This window comes from Falco punctatus, assembly GCF_963210335.1.
Source record: "Falco punctatus genome assembly, chromosome: 6".
Classification (NCBI taxonomy): Eukaryota; Metazoa; Chordata; class Aves; order Falconiformes; family Falconidae; genus Falco; species Falco punctatus.
In genome coordinates, this window is record NC_137585.1 from 66326182 (window position 1) to 66345591 (window position 19410).

At 39.0% G+C, this 19410-nt stretch overlaps 1 protein-coding gene across 13 annotated transcripts in view; it reads left to right on the plus strand.

Annotated features, from left to right (window-relative positions):
* CELF2 (CUGBP Elav-like family member 2) overlaps positions 1–19410 on the plus strand; it is a 376863-nt gene extending 357453 nt beyond the window's left edge. For 12 of the 13 annotated variants that reach the window (XM_080392046.1, XM_080392047.1, XM_080392040.1 and 9 more), the window contains 4 exons: positions 5145–5324; positions 8169–8312; positions 13646–13817; positions 15108–19410. In XM_080392046.1, the coding sequence (XP_080248172.1) occupies positions 5145–5324; positions 8169–8312; positions 13646–13773 (452 nt within the window). In that variant the 3' untranslated portion in view covers positions 13774–13817; positions 15108–19410. The remainder of the gene's footprint in view (positions 1–5144; positions 5325–8168; positions 8313–13645; positions 13818–15107) is intronic. The other variant, XM_080392051.1, reaches the window with a different exon arrangement.

Sequence of the window (19410 nt, forward strand, 5' to 3'; positions counted from 1 at the left end):
CACCTATCCTATGACATCTTAAACAAACCCTGGCATCTCCAGCTAACTAGGTGCCGGTAGATGTTAGAACATTCTTTCTTGTTCTTAGCCTTGGTCAAGATTTTCCTGAAGAAGAAGGATTTTATTTTTTTTTGTTTTAATTTTTTTCTGCTATGATGACTTCACCTTTGCCTGCAATGGAAGAGATTTGTCCAGCTGCATTTCCCCTTCCCTTTTTTTTAGCTGCTGTTGCTCCTTGCATTTCCTTTTGCAATGCAAGGAATCTTATTTGGTCATTGCCAGTCCATGACCTATCATAATGTACCCCCAGGAATGGATGTCCTCCTCAGTATCTCTTGCTCACTCTGATGCTCTGCATGATGTCCTTTTTGTCACTGTTACTTGGCTGCTCACACAATCTTTTTGTTCTGTGATCTCTGGTTGTCATTGTTGGGAGTCGGGAAGGAAGGGGGCTTATGGATGTCCATGTAGCAATGTTGAGTGGTTGCATGGGGTCTTGTGTAAAACAGGTCTTGCTTCTGGCAAGGACATGCATATTTCACACAAACAACCTCATAGTAAATATGACTCAAGAGCAACTTAAAAAAATTTTATGTTCCAAACCAGTAGATGTTAGTTTCCTGTCTTATTATTACATTAGTATTACAGCAAGCCACTGGAAATGGCATGCATGAAGAGCTAATTTATCTCCTCTCATGAACTCCCGTAGTAAGAGAGCTACCCTGTCACAAGTAAGAAATCATTAAATGTCCTTTCCTGATAAACAGACGATCTGGTTTACTTGGTTTATAAGAAGTCACAATATCAAAAGCAGAGTATGGCATCCTGCTCCTTCCCTCCCACAAGTACTAAGAACCAAGGCACACTGGAGCACTCCAAGATAATGTCCCTTTCATCAAGACTGAGCAAGAGTGAATCATCTGTGAGCTCTTGACATTGTGTGGGAACCATTCTGTTGCACTTCTTTTAACACACCTTGTTAGACTACAAGTAAAGAGTTTACGTTTTCTCAGCAAGTATTTTGAGGTGATGTGTGTGCAAATTTACCTGCATGTGTCATTTGAAGTATTAATGACATAGTTACAAGCTAGTACCAAATTTCAGTGTGTTTTAAGCTACCTTACTTCTGTGGACTTGTACCAACAGTGGCTTCAGTCCCAAATCTTCTTCATGGATGTTTTTATGGACAAAGGCATGTGTGCCTGGAATATCTGTATGTGTATAGCACTCACAAAATGTACGTTGGTATGTCTGTCTATGTATATACATATGAAAGAGATCTAAAGACGGGAAACTGCTTCCCCACAACACAACACAACACATTGTTGTGGCACTGTTTCTCTCAAAAGAGTGACATTGATTATCAATTTCAGGTACCTGTGATGCTAATGATAGAGAAGCATTGTTCAAAACCACCTCCCCTGTCTACTTTAATTACAAGCCAGTGCTTTTTCTAGCGACCATGTCTAATCCAGTTATTCACACTCAGACCTCTTTAGGAACCTTCAGGAAGCTTCATGTTCAATAAGTCAAATGTTTCCCACTATGCCATGGTCATAAGCACTCCAGTAAAAAACATTAATTGGTCATGGAGGTTCCTGAAGTAACTGTGCAGAGAAGCTGGAATTGAGTGATATGCTTCTAATTGGGGATATAACAAGAGTGATCCAAAGTGCAAGTCAAGCAGAGCTTAACCCAAAAATGAATCAGAGGGTGGCACTGGGCTTGGGCATTGGTTTACACAGAGGTGTTGGAAGAGGTACTCCTCTGGTGCCATGTCCTGATCTGTATGTGAGAACCACAGGGACAGTGCCTTCCAGGCTGAGCTCACTAGGAGTCCTCTATCTGTTTGCTGGGTCCAAAGTAAAGAAGCTGGGCTGTGGAGAGTGGTAGTGCTCTCATTGTAGAGAGAAGCATTGTAGAAAGATGTCTAGAGGCCTTAAAAATTAAAGAGAGTAGAGTATGGAAAGTTTAACTATTTCCAAGGGTGTGGCAACGGTTGTACATACATGTGGGGATTCACCCAGTCTTCTCTCAGTTGTGCTTGAAGCATCTAAAACCTTAAATGACAAAACATTAGACTGTCTCCTTTGGGCACTTAAATTTAAATAATGTAACTAACAAACAGAATTGTGAATAATGAGGAATAATGAATAAAGAAGGAATTAGAGATTCTTTGCAATTAACAAAGACAACCATGGATCCAGGATACCGAACAGCTACGACACAGTAGTTGTGTGTGAACCCAGGGCAGCCACTTACCCTTTCTGCCCCCGTATTTACATCTGTAAAATAGAGATAAAACTATTTGTGACAGATTTGAAGGTGCTTGGAAAGCACTTGGAGAGACCTTTGGACTTGCCAAGCATTGTCACTTCTGTATTATGTAGAGTAACTCAAAAAAGGAGAAGGCCATAGATGAGAGACTCTAGAAGGTTATTTAACAGAAGTGAAGAAGGGACCAGAGTTCAATATCAGACTGAAGTGCATTGGTGGAGATAATAAAGAGATGGAAGAGATATGTAACTGCAGCTGGACCTTGTAGATTTCATAAAAATGTAAAAAAGGAGAAGAGAAAACATTCTGAGAGCTTTCTGTATATCTGTTTTGCTCAGGAAGGAAGTGTTTTAGACACGTGCGCTGTGGTAGCCGTGGCCGTGCCCTTCCCAGAAGCGATGCAGCCAGCTGGGGCTGCCTGGCTGTTTGCTAACCTGAAATTGTTGGGTGGGAAGGGGCTTAATGAGTCTAGGTGAAACAAGGGGGAGGATGCTGTCCACTGCAGCACAAAGCATGTTTATCTAACAGGCCGATGACTCACAAAAGATAACGTTATCCTAATGCTTCCTCTGTTATCAAGTTGTTTCAACCCTATAATAGAAGTAGAAGCTGCTTCATCAGGAGCCTTTACTTTAACCAGAGCTGTGTATACACCCATGCAAGCAATGACACAAACCTAAGTACAAAAACATCAGAGTAGGTTATGGTCAGGCTCAGGATCAAATTATTATTATTATCGTTATTGCTGTTGCTATTATTATGCTATTGCTCTTTATTACTATTACTATTATTCAAAATGTCCTATCTTTTAGGTATAAGATGCTCCACAAGCTATGTTGGTTTGCAACTTTTTGTTCTATAGCTGGAACTATTATACATCAAAGATCTGCTCTCCTGTGCTCTGGCAGAGGTTTTTGTTCAAAGTAGTGGCAGCCAGTTTCTCCTATCAGGATACAGTGATGCTCTGAAGTGGGGTGAAGGGGAAAGAGAAATCTTCAAAGTGCGAGACATTTTATTAAGGAAAGGCTAAGAATATCACATCTCTGTCAAGTGTTCAGTCACACAAATTATAGTAATATCAAAAGGTATAATTTATGCAGTACAATTCTCTTAATTGGCACAGACTCTGGTGGTGCCAGAAAGGTGCCACTTGAGCAATTGTCCTGATTATCCAAGACTCATAGGAATACACTTTTCGAATCTGCATAAGAGATGGAAGAAAAGTAGTGGGTCAGCATCTTTATCCTCCTCTGTCAATGCAGGATAATTCCTTGCAGTATTCGTTCTATCTCTAAATTACTCATGTGATAAGATTATGCCACTTCCCTTGAAGATTGTTTCCTGGTCTAATAGATTTCATTGTTAATTCTCTGTAAAGTGTCCTCTGCTTAATTTCCTCACTTTTCTCCAATTTACATATCAACCCTTATTACTGCTCTGAAATTAAGCCCTCTCTTTCTCTTCAATGTTCTTAGCTTTTTGGTCTTAATATGGCTCTACCAGTCATCTCTTCACCTATCATTTTGCCAACCCAAACACCAAGCAGTCAATGTCTAAGAAACGGTCGCTGGTGGTTCTGGGTGCCTCAGTTTTCTCGTGACTGATCTGTACTTCAAGGGGCCTGATTAAGCCCTTCTAAATTGTTTGTGAGCTGTTCACCTAAAAACTGGGGAGCACAGATCAGCTAGTTGTGCAGAAAACTCCCTGGCCCAACTTTCAGTCCTGTTGAGCACTTACTGCTCTAGTTGACACAAGTCAGAGGTGTGGGTGATGAGCAGGGCTTGGAACTCTGCCACCCCTTCAACTGCCAAAGAGGCTGTAGCTCTAAGAGAAAATTCACTTTTTCTAGAATTTCTGGGGGGAAAAAAAAAAAAAAGTGTTAACACTGCTAACTTCAACATGGCTTATTCAGGAGGTGTGATGAGGAATAGAAGCCAACAGGGAGAGGCTGTAGCCTGGGATTTTGTCTGCCATCGAGTCAGAGTGGTAACACTTTTTTTGCAGATCACACTATTTGCATGGATGAGGGATGCCATTTTCCACACAGCTAGCAATACAGTCTGAAATTTCCTCTTTGGCAGTCATCCCAGTTAAATTAAACTGTTATTTATCAGGATGTAGAATCACTGTAAAGAAAAAAAAGAAGTGACTCTGCTTCCAGTGAGAAGAGAGGCATTGCTAGAACCAGATGCTTTTGTTTCTCCGTGAAAGATACCTATTCTGAGGGAAGCATTTTTAGTCACTCTAGGTGTGCTGCTGTTCATCTCTTCTGGAGTAACTGGAGAAGGAGGGTGGAAGCGTAGAGCATCGCAGCCCATCTTCCTCCCACAAACCTAAGGGATGAATTCCATAATTATACAGAGGGTTATTTCTAAATGCTGTTAATCAGGATTCTCTGCTAACTGTCTAAGCGTAATGCTTCTGATACGGTGTGGTCATGGCCTGTGGCTGAAGGTGCTCGTCAGAAGGAGCAGCCTTCCTCGCAGACTGTTTTTTCCCAGTGGCCAGCTTGCAAGGACACAGGTCAAACACGTCCCACTCTCCCAGCTTCAGGTACCCTCAGCAGGAGCAGAGGTGCTGAGGAGGGTGGGCAGAGAGGCTGGCAGGAGCATCGAGCTGTAGTACTTGCCAGTAGCAGGCTGCATGCAAGTCCGTTTGACTGTGCCACCGTTGTGCTAACAGTGATCCTGACGCCAGAGTCGTGTTTTCTTTGTTTTCAGTCCCATTTAGTGAAGTGCCAAGCTGCATGCACTGCTGTCATTGTCAGTGTCATATAATACCAACGACTTTCGGAAAGCACTAATGAACAAGTGCAATTTCTTTTCTCTATTGTTGGGTTTTTTGTAAAGTTGCTCAAATGCTCTCAGGTATGGCGGCCCTGAACGGAGGACTCGGCGCAACAGGCTTGACGAATGGTACGGCCGGTACGATGGACGCGCTCACCCAGGCCTACTCAGGGATCCAGCAGTACGCTGCCGCCGCGCTGCCCACCCTGTACAGCCAGAGCTTGTTGCAGCAGCAAAGCGCTGCGGGCAGCCAGAAGGAAGGTAAGCACCTGCTGCCGCTGGAGCAAGCACTGTGGCCAAGCAACCTGCGTTCGGCCAAGCAAAAGTGATGGCGTGGGTTCGTTTCTTCCTGGAGGCTTAATGAAGGACCTCCAGTAGCCTAATTTTTGATTATTCCCCGCAACCCCCGCCCCACCCCCCCACCCCCAAGTTTTCTCCTCTTCAGTATTGTTACCCTCTTTGACCTCTAATGCAGTTCCTTCTTTAACCATCTGTCCTACAAGTTACACTTTACTGACCATCCCTTCTTATATAAAAGCATTTAGCAATGACCGCATAAAAAGGCACTGGTAACAAAAATCACCCCTTTATGGCTGCCGTTTTCTCTTCTGCTTTCCATTTTTGTGATAATGGAGTTAATCTGATTAGGTTTGAGGTTTTGAGTTAATGACAAGATCCGTTTTCACTTTGAGTGGTTCTTTGCTTAATTGTAGGTCTTGCGGGGAAGCAACTAAGTGAATGATTACCCCCTCTCCCCACACCGACAGCGAATAAACCTCAGGAAGTTACTGCTAAGAATAAATGAATACTAATTACAAGATGTTTAGGAAAATGAGGTTACCCTTTTCCCCTCTCCTGTTCCTCTGCACACTTCCCAGGCATTTTGGGGTTTGTTTCTGTTTTTGTTGCTTTCTCTTATCCTAATTTCCAGCTGATTCTAGAAGGACAGGAAAATATCGCATGCTTTCTAAGATTGTATCTATGTTGTCATTGCTGTTCTTGCCAGAGCTAAGCTTTGGAAAGAAACCTAGTATAATATCCTCAAGAGAAATTTTTTTATCCCCTTGTAAAATAGTATCTTGTACTGTTATGGGATGCGTTTCCTAGGAAGACAAACTTGGCATTCCCCCAGCTGGCTATTGTATAGGGACACTGGAGTTAAAATGTATATTTTCTCTGAATTCTTCATTTACTGCTAACAGCTTGGATTATTTAAAGTGAAAGGGTTTTTTAATCAACTTTTTTTCCCCTTATGTTTTTGTGTTCTCTGCATTTATCTTTCATCTCACTCCCTTTGGTCAGTGACAATTGATTATTTCACACCAGAAAGAAATTGTTTGTTTGGTGTCACAGAGTGGAGGACACATTGATTTTTTTCCAACTATTTCAATTTGTTTGTGTTTATGAACATTCATACCAAGCGTAGGCTTACTTTTTATTATTATGAATTGGCAGTGTCCCTTATAAAATAGGCCTTTTAGTTATATGTCTCGTATCTGTTAGTGAGGGGTTAAGTTAAATTGAGAAAATCCCATCACTGAATACTGACAACAATGTTTTGTCTCTTCACATAACTTCTGAGGGAATGGTGAAGAGTCTGGAGTGGTTGAAGATAAACAAGTACTAGAGAAAAATGCTATATAGATATTAAATGCTGAAACACAGTGAACTGCCTCATGCCTCTTCTCTAAAATACTGTTTAATAAGTTTTTTCTTACTGTTTTAAGAAATACTGCTTTCTGGGAAAGACAGTTTCCTTGCGGGAAGAAGTAAGTTCTGGGTGGCAATTTGTTTCCTTTATTTGTTTTCACATCCAAAAAGTTTTTCTTTTTAAAAACTTCCTCCCCTCCCCCAATCCATTTATCCCCTTCTTTTGGACAAACATTGCAACCTTTTCCTTCAGGCTGAGAGAGAGCAGCCAGCCTGGTTCTTTGGTATGGGAGAGGTGAGCTGCTGTGACTGTTGCAGACCATATTTCACAAATCTGATGCGTGCTTTCCTCTTCCTCTCCAGAAAACCAAGGACATCACATCTGAGGCACACTTAGGTTCCATTAAAAGCAAGGGAATACTTAAACAGGTTACTGTAGATGGCTTTTTTTTACCGGCAATGTTTGTTCCCTTGCTGTACCACTTCCACTCCTGGTGTTTGCATGGGAAGTCCACATGCCTGGCTCCATCATTCATCATGTTCTTCCAGGCATCCATTGCTCATCTCCAGTATGCTATTGTAAAGGAGAAATTGAGCTAGGGAAAAAAAATAACCTATTAGTGCTAGGATGATTGTTCAAACCAACAGCACTAATAATGTGCATCTCACTTTTTGGCTGTAAGAAAAATACTCAAAGCACTTTCGAGTTTGCACCTTTCTTTGCAAACTCAACTTTGTCTAAAACCACTTTAATTTCAACCCAGCTACTTTATTTTGAACTTTTTAAAAAGACGTACTTTACAGAGTTTCTTCTAGGAGACATCTTTCCATGTGGAATTTTTATTTAAAAAAAAAAATAAAAAGCTGTCATTTTGACATGATTCAGTACAAATTTAATTCTGAGTATCTTTTTCTCTCTCCAACTTCACTGATTTCCAAGTCACAAGGTTTGCTTTGTCTTACCCTTTTTATTCCCACTTCCACCAATTTCCTGCCCTTTAAGTTCAAATCTGTGATACTCAAGTCTGAGCTTGGCTTATTGCAATTCCATAAATTCCTGCAATTGGAATTAAATCGACAAACCCATGGAAGTGTTTGAGGCAGCAGAGGACTCCTTGTGCAGTGCTTGAGGTATTGTGAGAGAGCAATACATTGTGTACCTGTTTTCCTAACCCTAATTATACTGAAAGGCACTCGTATAAATTGAAGAGGCAGCAGTTTAACTTCTGTAGCAGAGTTATCAGGTAAACACTTTTCAAGATAGGATGCTCTAAAGAGCTGCATTTCAGCTCTGTTCCTTTGATGATCCATTTGCTTTTGTTACTTCAAAGTTGGAAAGTGAAATGTTTTCTGGCCATCACCATCAGTAAGTATTATGGAAAAATAGATTAAATACAGCACTTTTAATAGCTGTTTTCATACTTGGTTTTGTTTTTTTTTTTTCTCCCCCTAAAGGTCCGGAAGGGGCAAACCTCTTTATTTACCATCTCCCCCAGGAGTTTGGAGACCAGGACATTCTGCAGATGTTCATGCCTTTTGGAAATGTTATCTCTGCTAAAGTCTTCATTGACAAACAGACCAATCTGAGCAAGTGCTTTGGTATGTCAAATTTAATAAATCAAATAGTAAAATCCACATGCACTGTACTGAAAAGGGGCCAGGAAAGAAAATTAACAGCAATGTGAGAAATGTCATACTGGAAATTCATTCCAAAAATAATGGACTGTTAATCCTCAAATGAGCAGGAAGATGCACAGACAAACTACTTCTAACTAAAAATTGGATATGAAAAAACAGTAATAATCTTCCAGTCTGACATCTCGCATGAATGTGTCAAGTGCATGAAACTAATTACACCCTATGTGGGGGAATGTCGTTTAGTATACTATTAAACTGCCTTATTATGGATACCTAATTATTCTCTATTGTATAGCTAAGCCACTTAAAAATGCTCTATGTTTAACCCATTACTTCTACATTTCAGGAAGTTCTTTCTTCTGAATTAAGCACAAGATTTTGCAATTAGTGATTGAATGTTCTGTACATGTAGTTCAGATCGCTTTGCAGACAGTTGATGCCTAGATCTGCAGCTTCAGCTGTTGCGGGCAGACTCTGGTGCATTACGGAAGGTAGCATCTCCCCTTACCTTAGCACAGGGATGAAGGAAGCCTCACAAGATCAGTGTCAAGTTTCCCAGAGAACACTAAGCTGCCAGAACATTAGATCACAGCAGAAAAGACGATGATATGTCGATATAAAACAAGTTCTCCAGTTGTTTAAGTGGGCTGATGTTTTTGGGATAGTGTAGATGTGCCAGGTCAGTGCTTTGCTGGAGTGGAGTGCCAAATGTGAGGGGCAATTTGTTTAGTTCATTGGTCTAATAATTGTTGTCTTATGCAAGACATAAGAGGGGTCTAGGGGGAGGAAAGAATCTCTTAGAGATAAGGTTTATAAGTTTTGACCTAAAATATTGGAGCTTCCTTAAAAGTGATGGTTCTTTCCCAGAGTAAAGGAACACAGCTATACGTATGACAAAAGAGTAACTAACAACCCCCTAGTTTCCAAAACTCCTTTGAACCAACAGTGTTGCTCTTTGCCCAGAACCATCCCTTAATTCTGGTGTCCCCATTAACTATTATAAATGTTTCTTAGCTTGCATAGAATTACTTTTTTAAAAAATCTAGGGTTTGTTAACATGTGTCTAAGGATTTCTCTCTGCTAGGGTCATTCACAGGCCCCACAGCTATTGGGCTTCAATCCATCTTGAAAGGGCTTGAATTTATCTAGACAGTACCCAAAGACGAGGAGCATTCATCAAGTTACTCAGAAACACCTACTGCACTGGAATCCAAGCCTTGCCACAATCTGAGTATTTTTCACCTGAAGGTGAACCCTTTGGGCACCCAGAAAGTTAATTTGCTTCAGAGAAAGGGTGTGACATTCTTGCTGCATTCTTGCGTAGTCTTTCAGTTCATTTTTGAAGCATTGACCTCTTTAAGCTTGACAAAAAATTGTTCATATCTAGACTAATATAGTCCAGCTTGTTTCTGCAATGAGTTAAAACAGTCCCTGAGGCTGTTGCCAGTTTGAAAAGCTCCCTATTGATCTGGAGCCAGTTCAGTTAGTATGTTGGGGTGACAGAATCTTTGTTGAGGTCTCCAGAATCTTGATGAAATGTCAAATCAAGCTGCATTAATCGAAATGCAGCAATTATGGTGACTGCTGAAAGAATGTAGATTAGTTTGGGCAGGCGGCTCAATTCATCAGCACGCTTCCCACACTTGCTTTTTGTGGGTTTCCTTTTACTCTTTTCTCACCTGGTGACACATCTGTCTGGATTTGTGGGACACAATTACCTAACTTCGAGCAATGCACCGAGGTTATCTTATTAGAGGGAAAATGGAGGGGTCAACACCCAACGGATGAAGGAGTCCTCTGTCTTTTTGGCATTAGTCAGCTGTCACTAACATTTCAATTTCTCATTCTTCCTCCCCAGATATTCTGCCAGCAGTGAGAGAGTTCTGCTTTAAAAACAAAAAGAACTGCAGTGGCAGGGGAAGTTGAGATTTTCTGATTCAGTAGGTGACTACTTGGTGATGCTGCTAGTCATAGGCAAAGCCAGAATTAACCCTGCTAGTTTAACATACTAGCATACTTTATGTGTACCTCCTCAGCTTTATTAGCAAGAATCATCTATTTGTTCTTTTGGTCTCATATTTGTGGTTTTAAAAGCTTTATTTTTTCTCTGTCCTACCATCCAAAAACTAGCACAATAATACATCCGAAGAACCCATTTCTCTCCTGTATCATTAATGGTCATTGTTCTTGGTACAGTTTGGGGTTTTTGTTTGGTTGGTTTGGTCTTTTTCCCCCTTGTAGTAGTAGTAGTAGTAATAGTATCTGTGTTTTGCACATGCTTGGTACTTTCTACTCTGTAGTTTCCAATCTCCGGCCCAAAGGAGGAGGAAGTCAACTTACAGATGAGGACAGGTTGAACACCAAAAAGGTGAAAAGATTGACCAAGGCTGTCCACTGGCAGGATTGGGAAGGCAAGGTGCATTCTGTGTGAGTCGCAGCGTAGTGATATAGAGTGATGAACTTTTACGTAACTGCTTCTCAAAATTAAAAACTACTTCTCTTTGCAGAAAATGGACTTTGGCTTTATTTGCTTTCTTGTCCACCTCAAATGATTGCTCAAAAGATTAAATGGTGATGAGAATGACAGGACAGTCTGTTCATGCCTGAAAGTGCTCTTCAGTGAGTTCTCATGAGCTCTCGTTGGTTCAGCAGGCAAAGGGTTTCACTCTTCAAGCTTACCTCTTGCCTTTCATAAACCTTAGAGTAACAGAAGTGAGAGATGTAGAAGTGAAGCAGGGGAGGGGGGACCCAATGACATCAGCACAGAAAGGCAGTCTGCCTCATAGAAAAATTGCTATTTGAATGATTAAAAATATTTTCCTTGATTATAGACATACATAGAGATATAAAACAAAAATCAGAATTGTCATGACAGAGTCTTTGAAAATTGATAAGAAACACCGACCCATCCTCATGTAACCTGCAGTTTAAAATTCAGACAAAAATTGATGAATGGGTGCAATCAGAAAAAGATAAATAAAGGGAGAGAATGGCAGATTCCTCTGTAAGCTTTACAAATGAAGGTTCTCGATAAGGGAGAAGATGAAAGCGTGACAGGCTAATGTAGATATAGCATTCTGCATGAAGAGACAAATTGTGGATCTGAATAACAACTGAATGAACACGGCTGGTGCCATCGATGCAGCACAGGGGTTGTATGTTTGAATTTGTGGCTGAGTCAAGGAAGCTAATAAAAAGACATAGAATGAGGTGACTTGTCTTATCCCCCTTGAAGGTAAGGGTAGCCTGAACTAGTTGTTCTTCTGTCAGCAGTGGAGGTGTCTAAACTGGTGACATGAATGGTGGGTGTGCTTGCTTCTTTTTATTCACCATTCACAGATGCCATCTAAATGGCTAGTTTAGATCAGTTGCTTAATTTTCAGGTGAATAAAAAGTAGCTCAGAAGAAAAGGAACTAAGGTGTTGAGAAGTTCATAGCAGAAGACTGTCCTGAATGCACTTAAGAGAACAAAGTGAAGGTCAGGAAAGCTGTAGAGGAAAATGCTGAATTGTCCAAGTAACTGACAGTAGCTACATCTCAGTTGTGGAGCACCTGCCTGGAAGGTGCTCCAGCTGCCTCCCAACTCATGGTAGATCTGTGTTCTATCTCTGAGGCGATGCTAGAGATCAAGGCTGAGATCTGTGAGCTGATAGAAGCAGGCACAGGAGTTCAGTGCTGACATGTGAACAGATGAGATCTCCTAGAAGAAAACAGGGGCAAGGAAGAGAGTGGTGAAGCTTCTCAGGATATGGCAGTAACAGTAAGAGGAAATGATCTAGTGGAGAAAGCGAGGAAGTGACAAGTTACTAAAACCAAGGAAGGTATAGAGGAACATTTCTTTCTCTTGAGGAGGTAACAAATAATCAACCGTAGAACAACATGAATAGAGCATATTGGCTTTGGCCAGGGGAAGGTCTGCAGAGTTGTACATGAGAGGTGTTTTTGAGTGGAAGGAACAGAACTTAGCCTGAATTGTCAAAGAAAAGTCTTGAGTTAATAGTTTGGTGAAGCTGATTTAAGGTGAAACCATAGGGATGGTCTGTGAAGGAGAGCAGGTGGGCAAGCACCAGATGAATGGATAAGAGCTTTTTTTCTTTACAATGAGGAAAATATATCCTTCTGATAATGAAGGTGGGAGAGGGCAGCAGTGCAACATAAGCAAGAGTCATAAAAGAATAGGCTAAAATGATGGTAGAAACAGGTTATGAATCAGAGAAGTATGCAGGCGCTAAGCCCAAATGAAGAAAGCTGGTAGAAGAGAGGCACTGAGAAGCCTGTGCGTTAGAACTGAAAACAAAGTGTGTGGGATCCATGCTTTAACAGAGTGAAGGGATATGTGTTAAGGCAAATTCAAGTGGAAAGAAGAGGGAGCATTTCAAAGCAGATGCATAATAGCAGGCTGAGTACAGTAGTAATTAGCCAGAGCTGAGGCAGAGCAGCAGTTAGGCGAGCATTGCAATTACAAGTGGGAGGCCCAGATATGAAAATGAATTTTGAGCTTCCAGAATCAGGGAGATTTGAGTCCATTATGAACAGAGCATTTTTAGTCTCCAGGGGAAAAGAAAGCTGAGCCAGGCCAGCCATTCTGAATTACCCAAGCAAGCATTATTCCCCTAGTTAGTGCTCGCAGCTGAGGAGACCTGGAGTTCTCATCAAGCCCTGCCGTTGTCTTTATGATACTGCTTAGTTTAGATGCCTGCATACCCCTTTGGGGACCAAGAGGCTGAATTAATTAACATTTAATGTACCTTGAGATCTTGAACTGGAAGAATAGAAAATATTAATGTTGCAAGTGTCCTAAGCTAAGCCCGAGGAGGTGAGTGTTTCCTAGCACACAGAACCAATGCACATGGGCACACACTCATGCGTGCAAATGTGTGTAGGCAGTTTGGGTTTTGTTTTCACGTAACCAAGCTTTCTGTTTCAGCTTCACACCTGCAGACTGGCCTAGTAGTACTTCCTAATAGGCTGGGAGGTATATAGATATTACACTGCAAAGTGTCGCGGTAGTAAATATCTTCAGTCTCTAAGGTAGGTAGATAAATAACAGATTGAAAACTGCATTGCACCAAAAGTGGCCAACTGCATCTGAGCTAGTAAAGAAATGTTATGGAGGTAAAGGGGAAGGTAAAGGAAATGGGAGAGGAAATGGGATACGAAGTGTGATCAAAGAACTAATTGAAGGTGAGGTAAATGTGTCAAATAGTAATAATAGAATCCTAACAAAACGCCTTCTGACATTTGTTCTAACCTATAGTTCACTTTCTCTCCCACCTCCATTCTGTGTCTCGTAGGTTTTGTTAGCTATGACAATCCAGTCTCTGCACAAGCTGCTATCCAGGCTATGAACGGCTTTCAGATTGGCATGAAACGCTTGAAGGTTCAGCTGAAACGCTCCAAAAATGACAGCAAACCTTACTGATCTTAACCCCAGATGCTTACTGCTCTTATTTTAGCTTTCTTAGGGTAAGTCCCATGAGCAAACCTGTCCTCTGCAGGGGGGTTAAGAAAGAACATAGAGCCAACCTTCACCAAGAGACAGTTATTTTTACAGTTACCACTTCCATTTCCCCACTTGTCCTTATTACACTTGGCTCCCAGTTCCTTGCCAAGTAATTACTGAGTTGTGTTACTGTATTTTGTTTTGCAGCATAATTTATCTCCTTTTTGAAACAAAAATAAACATCTTGAAATTCAAAGCAACACACACACACACACGATGTGCAATTTAACTCTGTGAACCCTGGTGCCATTAGCACACAATAAAAGTTGTTTTCTATGGATGGATTGTATTTTACCAGGGTGGCACCAGCAGTTTATAGGTTAAACAAAATGGCCTCATGCCAGTTGAAGCACTTATTTTGCAACAAAAATTGAAACAAGTCTTTCCACTACATCAACTTTTTTTTTAATTTATTTTTAATAGATTTGATTTTTTTTTGGTTCAAATCAACGTCTTGTATATTAGTCTGATTTTACACTGGTCGTCTTTATATTTCACTTTTTTTTAAGTTCTTGTTTTTTTGGAAAGAATTAATGTAAAAAAGATTTAGAGATCTGTTTCTAAAGCTACAGGGTTTAAAATAAAAAAAATAAAATGAGTGACAATACTTGATGTTTCTTGAGAGATAAATTTAATAATAATAAAAAAAGAAAGCCACAGGCCTGTAAATTTTATTTGTAAAAAGCATTTCTATTTTTATACAAAATTTTTACTGCCTCAGAAATAATGGAATTTATTTATTGCCTATTGTTAACTTATTGGATACCTAAAGAGCAGCTCTCTATGCTAGCTAGATCCTTTGAAGTAGTCTCTAGAGTAATTGTGCCAAGAATGGGCACTTTTTCACTGTCGAACCCTACACCCTTTACAGTTCATGCTTTTATCCTCTTGTTTGTATTTGTCTGGTTATTTTGTTCGTAGTTTCCATTACCTAGTTTAAAGTTCAGTTGTCTGGCCTTCCTCCTTCCCCGCCCCCCATCCCTTTCTGTTACATTTGTAGAAACTGGTTCTTTCCTCTCTTTCCTCCCCAAAGAGGAATCCATTCTCTCTGACTTCTTTCAGATGGATCCTTTTGGGGTTCCATTGTGCTCTTGTTGACAAGTATTGTAAGTTAATGCAAATTATGTGAACGGCTCATAGACTCTACTGATAAAAGATTTGCATTAGTTTTCTCCTGCACCCATAAAAGTGATTTTGTTTGTGCTGCATAGATTCTGTGTAACTTTTTTTCCTCTTCCTTGTTTTTTCCCTAGACATCTCCATGCCCGTTAGCCCATCGTTTGCCTAGCATGTCCCTGTGGCGTCTCAAAAAAAAAAAAAAAAGTTTCATCGTCCCGTCATTGTTTCTGATGTCTTTCTGACCTCACATCATATTTGGTTCTCCTACTGACCTTTGATCTAGTTTGACCTTTGAAATTTGCATGTGACCTCATCTAGCTATGAATTCTGGGAAGTCAATGTGAAAAAACATTGCTGCATTCATGCAAGACTGAAATTTATTATTAGATAAATTAATGATAGGATTTAAAAACAACCTGTGGCAAAATGTTTTTTCTTTCTTTCCTTTTTTAGTTTTCTTTTTTCTTTGGGTTTCTTTGTTTGGGTTTTTTGGTTTGGTTTGGTTTTTTGTTTTTTGGTTGTTGGTTTTTTTTTTTTCATTTCGTAAAAAAAAAATAAAAAAAAAAAACAGACTTGAAAGTATTATACAGGGATTGGCATTCTGCCTGGTCACTGGTGACAATAGCAATATGTGTCCAGAGGCACAGAATGTTGGTTTCTAACAGACTACTTCCAAAACAGTTTGAGAAATAAAACTGTCTGATTTTAAGTCTCTAGAGGTCTGTAATAGTTTTTACATTTTTCAGGCAGTGTAAAGTTTTTTGATAAGGCCATTTTAGGTGGCTCACTTTCTCATTAAAGTATATATATAGAACCACTTTTTGTAGATTAGTATAAGAAAATATTTACCCTGTTTTAGGGCAAATGCTACCTACTTGTGTCACCTTTTGCTGAACTGACTCACAGTTAGACAATCCATGGTTTAATGCACATGAAATTACCTATATTTTATACTGTTTCAATGTACAGAAGAAAGGTTACTGTAAAATGTGTTACGTTGGTGCTTCTGTGAATTAAGTTGTGGTTTCATCATGAGTCTTATGGTCTTAAGTGTTCTATGTTTATAAAAGACGAGTTTAAAATTGGTTTACTTGAACAACAAGAACAAAAACAAGATTCAAAAAAAAAACAAAAAAAAGTTGTTTGCTTAAAAAAAAAAAAAAGAATTTCATGTGAAAAATGAAAAAATATTCCAGAATAAGTTTGTGTTGGCTTGTGACGCATTGATGTCATTTTTTTATTGTGAACAATTTAGATGTGTTTGTGTTCAGCAAAATGTGATCGGTTTTTCTTTTAAAGAAAAAAAAAAATCAGTGAAACTATAGTGCCAAATTCCAAAGGTACTTTCTTCCTAGAGCTTCAGTGTGTTTCTTGTGTGAAGTAATTTGATAACATGGGTATTTTATTATGTGTTTTGTATAAATCCCTAATATTTAAAGAAAAAAGAGGTTAAAAAGTTTGTTAACTTGCTATCCTGTGGTCTTGTTGCCTGAAATTGTTATTGTTTGTTATTTCTCTTTGATGTTTTTTGTAAAACATTGTATAAGTGCCCATGTTTCACTTTTTTAACCACTCTGCACACATCAATGCTGTGAAAGCAAACCTCACTATGTATTTTCTTCATATTGTATGGAAACCTCTAAGGTGAGAAAGTTTTGAACTTTTAACCCTTTCCACCCAGAGCTGTCTTGAGTGTTAATACCTTTTATACATTCACCATTTTGCTGTTTATTTTTATATATATATCTATATCTATAAATATATATATACTTAGTTTTTTGTGGTTTATTTAATACATGGTTGAAATCAGAACAATGCACAGGGCAGATCTGAAGGACAAAAATATTTTACTGCTGTCTAAATTTCTTCTGTATCTATAACTAAAATTATTTAAAACCGTAATTAACTTGTGGGTTTTCCTTTTTAGATTTTGGGGATTTTGTCTTTCTTAAAGAGCTTTTAATATGCTGCTGGAATATGCTATTCAGTATTAATAAAACAAAAGAAAAAGAAAACAATTCTTTAATTATCTATTGTGTGAGCCACTCCCAGACAGGAGTGGTAAATCCACCATTTGAAAACCTTGAGGAGAAAAAAAAATATTTTTGTAATTTAAATAAATGAACTTTTGCTTAAATCAGATGCACTAGATCTTCCTGGGTGAAAATTCAGTGTGCACTGCAGTTAAACTACTTTTTATGGATAAAGTTTACATACACTGTAATGTTTGGTGTTATCTGCCATTATTTGTGACGGCAATATATTGGCTTACTCCTGCAGACACTTGTACAGAGAGGAGTAACTTTACTCATACACGTAGTCCATGGGAATATATATGTGACTGATGTGGGTGTTTGCTGGAGGAAGCTCTGTGTAAGGAACCAGAAAAGAGATGCTGGTAGCCCTTTTCACTGCCTTGTAAGTCTGATTAGATTGCATTTCTACCGCACAAGTAGTGATCAACAATCAAATTCGGTTCTTTGCTACCGGTGTAGAGAATTCATTGCCAATCCAATGTGTGTGAGCAGCAGTACCTGCGACTGATGATAAAGTGCCATACCTTCTTCCACTTTCTATTTCTAGCTGATTATATTCGAAGCCGCCTAAAATTAAAAACAAAGCCCTATATGAACAACATCAGCTGGTGCACTCTTGTCTCTCATCCCCAACTTAAATGCTTCTTTATGTAGAGCCCTGGGATGGAAAGGACTAGCCTCTAGTGATGCAAAAAAGTTTCCTTCTTATAGCACATGCACTTATAAATAAATGATCTATACTTTTCTCACATGTTTTTACTACTGCTGGGGCCTTCCTACACCCTTTGAGGGCTATTTTGTACTACTTGCAGCAATTTTGCATATTCAAAGTATCATCTCACGTATGTTATATTATATATATGTGCATCTATATATATAATATGAGATCATCATTTGGATTGTTTAGACTGTTTCACTAATTTTTCTCATTGTTCCCACCGTATAAATTTCCAAAGCTTTTTTAGATGCCCTAGTGTGTCCTGCGGGTTTACCAGTCTGGTTAGTGGGAGTGCTGATGCCTTTGGTCCTCAGGCAGTGTAACTCGGCATCAGGCTGCCCCGAATTACGCTACACAGGACCTTGGTTTAGCTGTGGGAAAGGAGGAATGTTTCTGTACTTCCAGGCAACTGAGATGGGTCATTGCTGAGAAAACTGTCTATCTTGAGGAAAAAAAAAATTAAAACCAAAATGAAAATCAAGTAAAAAACCAAAAAATCCAAACATACACCTCCTTGGAGACAAATTATCTACCAGTTCTCTTTCAAAATACTGAAAGGAAAAAGCTGCAAGGGTGCAAGGGCCTAATAAGAGAGGAAGAAAAACAAGGGAAATTGCTTTACAAAATTCTAATCAAAAGCCTAGACTAGTTGTTTTTTCAAACAAATTAGCTAATTGCAATGAAATGGCAGTCCTCAAAGGAGTAACAAGTTCATCTTTCTTTCACCATAGGGGTTACAGTTCCTTGGCTTGTGCTACTCTGGAATCATTTTACTGTTTCTGTTTTTATTATCTTAAGTGCTAATTAACAAAAGGAAAAAAAATATCCTGTAGTTTCATTACCTTTTTGGATAATGTCATACAAAAAAAAAAAAAAAAAAAAACCCAAAAAAACCCCGAACCTATGTATTTGTGTTTTTTTTGTGCTGTGAGAATTGTTGTTTGTAGATTAATAATACTATCATTTTGTTTAGAATTACAAACTAGTTTTTAAGTATTGTCTGAGAAAAGCCAAAGTTAATGCAATCTAGTGGAAACTGTAAGACCATTTGAGTATTGTTTCTGTTTTATTGATGCATTTGGATTTTGTTGTTTGATGGAATTTGAGCCAAAAAAAAAAAAAAAAGAACAAAAAAAGGCAAAAAAAAAAAAGCAGGCTTTCCTATTTCTACAACTTGATTGTACTTACGCATTTTGTACCAGTGGAACTTTTTATACTGGAGATTAAAAAAAACAAATGGAAATTTTTGTGGCTTACTCTCGTGGGCCCCCTCGATCATGACTGATTTTCAAGTTTGATTTCTGGACGGTAGAAAGAGAGTTGGTTTTGTTTAGAGAATTCAAAACTTTGGCTTGATTTCTTTTTTTCCCTTTGCTTATATCTAGTGTTTAGAATTTTGTCTTAACAAAAGCGGTAAGTTTCACTTTTTATTCTGTATCGTGCAGTTACACAATAAGGTAATTAGAATTAGGAGTACTCGGTCACTTTGCGTGGATAAATGTATTAGTTAAAACGTTAGGGGTTTGCTTTTTTGCTGTTTAGATCAGAGTTTTTTCTGATTCTTCTGTCCTCATTGTGAACATAACCGTGTAGTTGAAACAGTCAGACTTATTTTTGTAACGTATGTTATTGTGTGATGCAGTTTTTTGCTTCTGTCTCCAATATTAAACCATTTTCCTAATA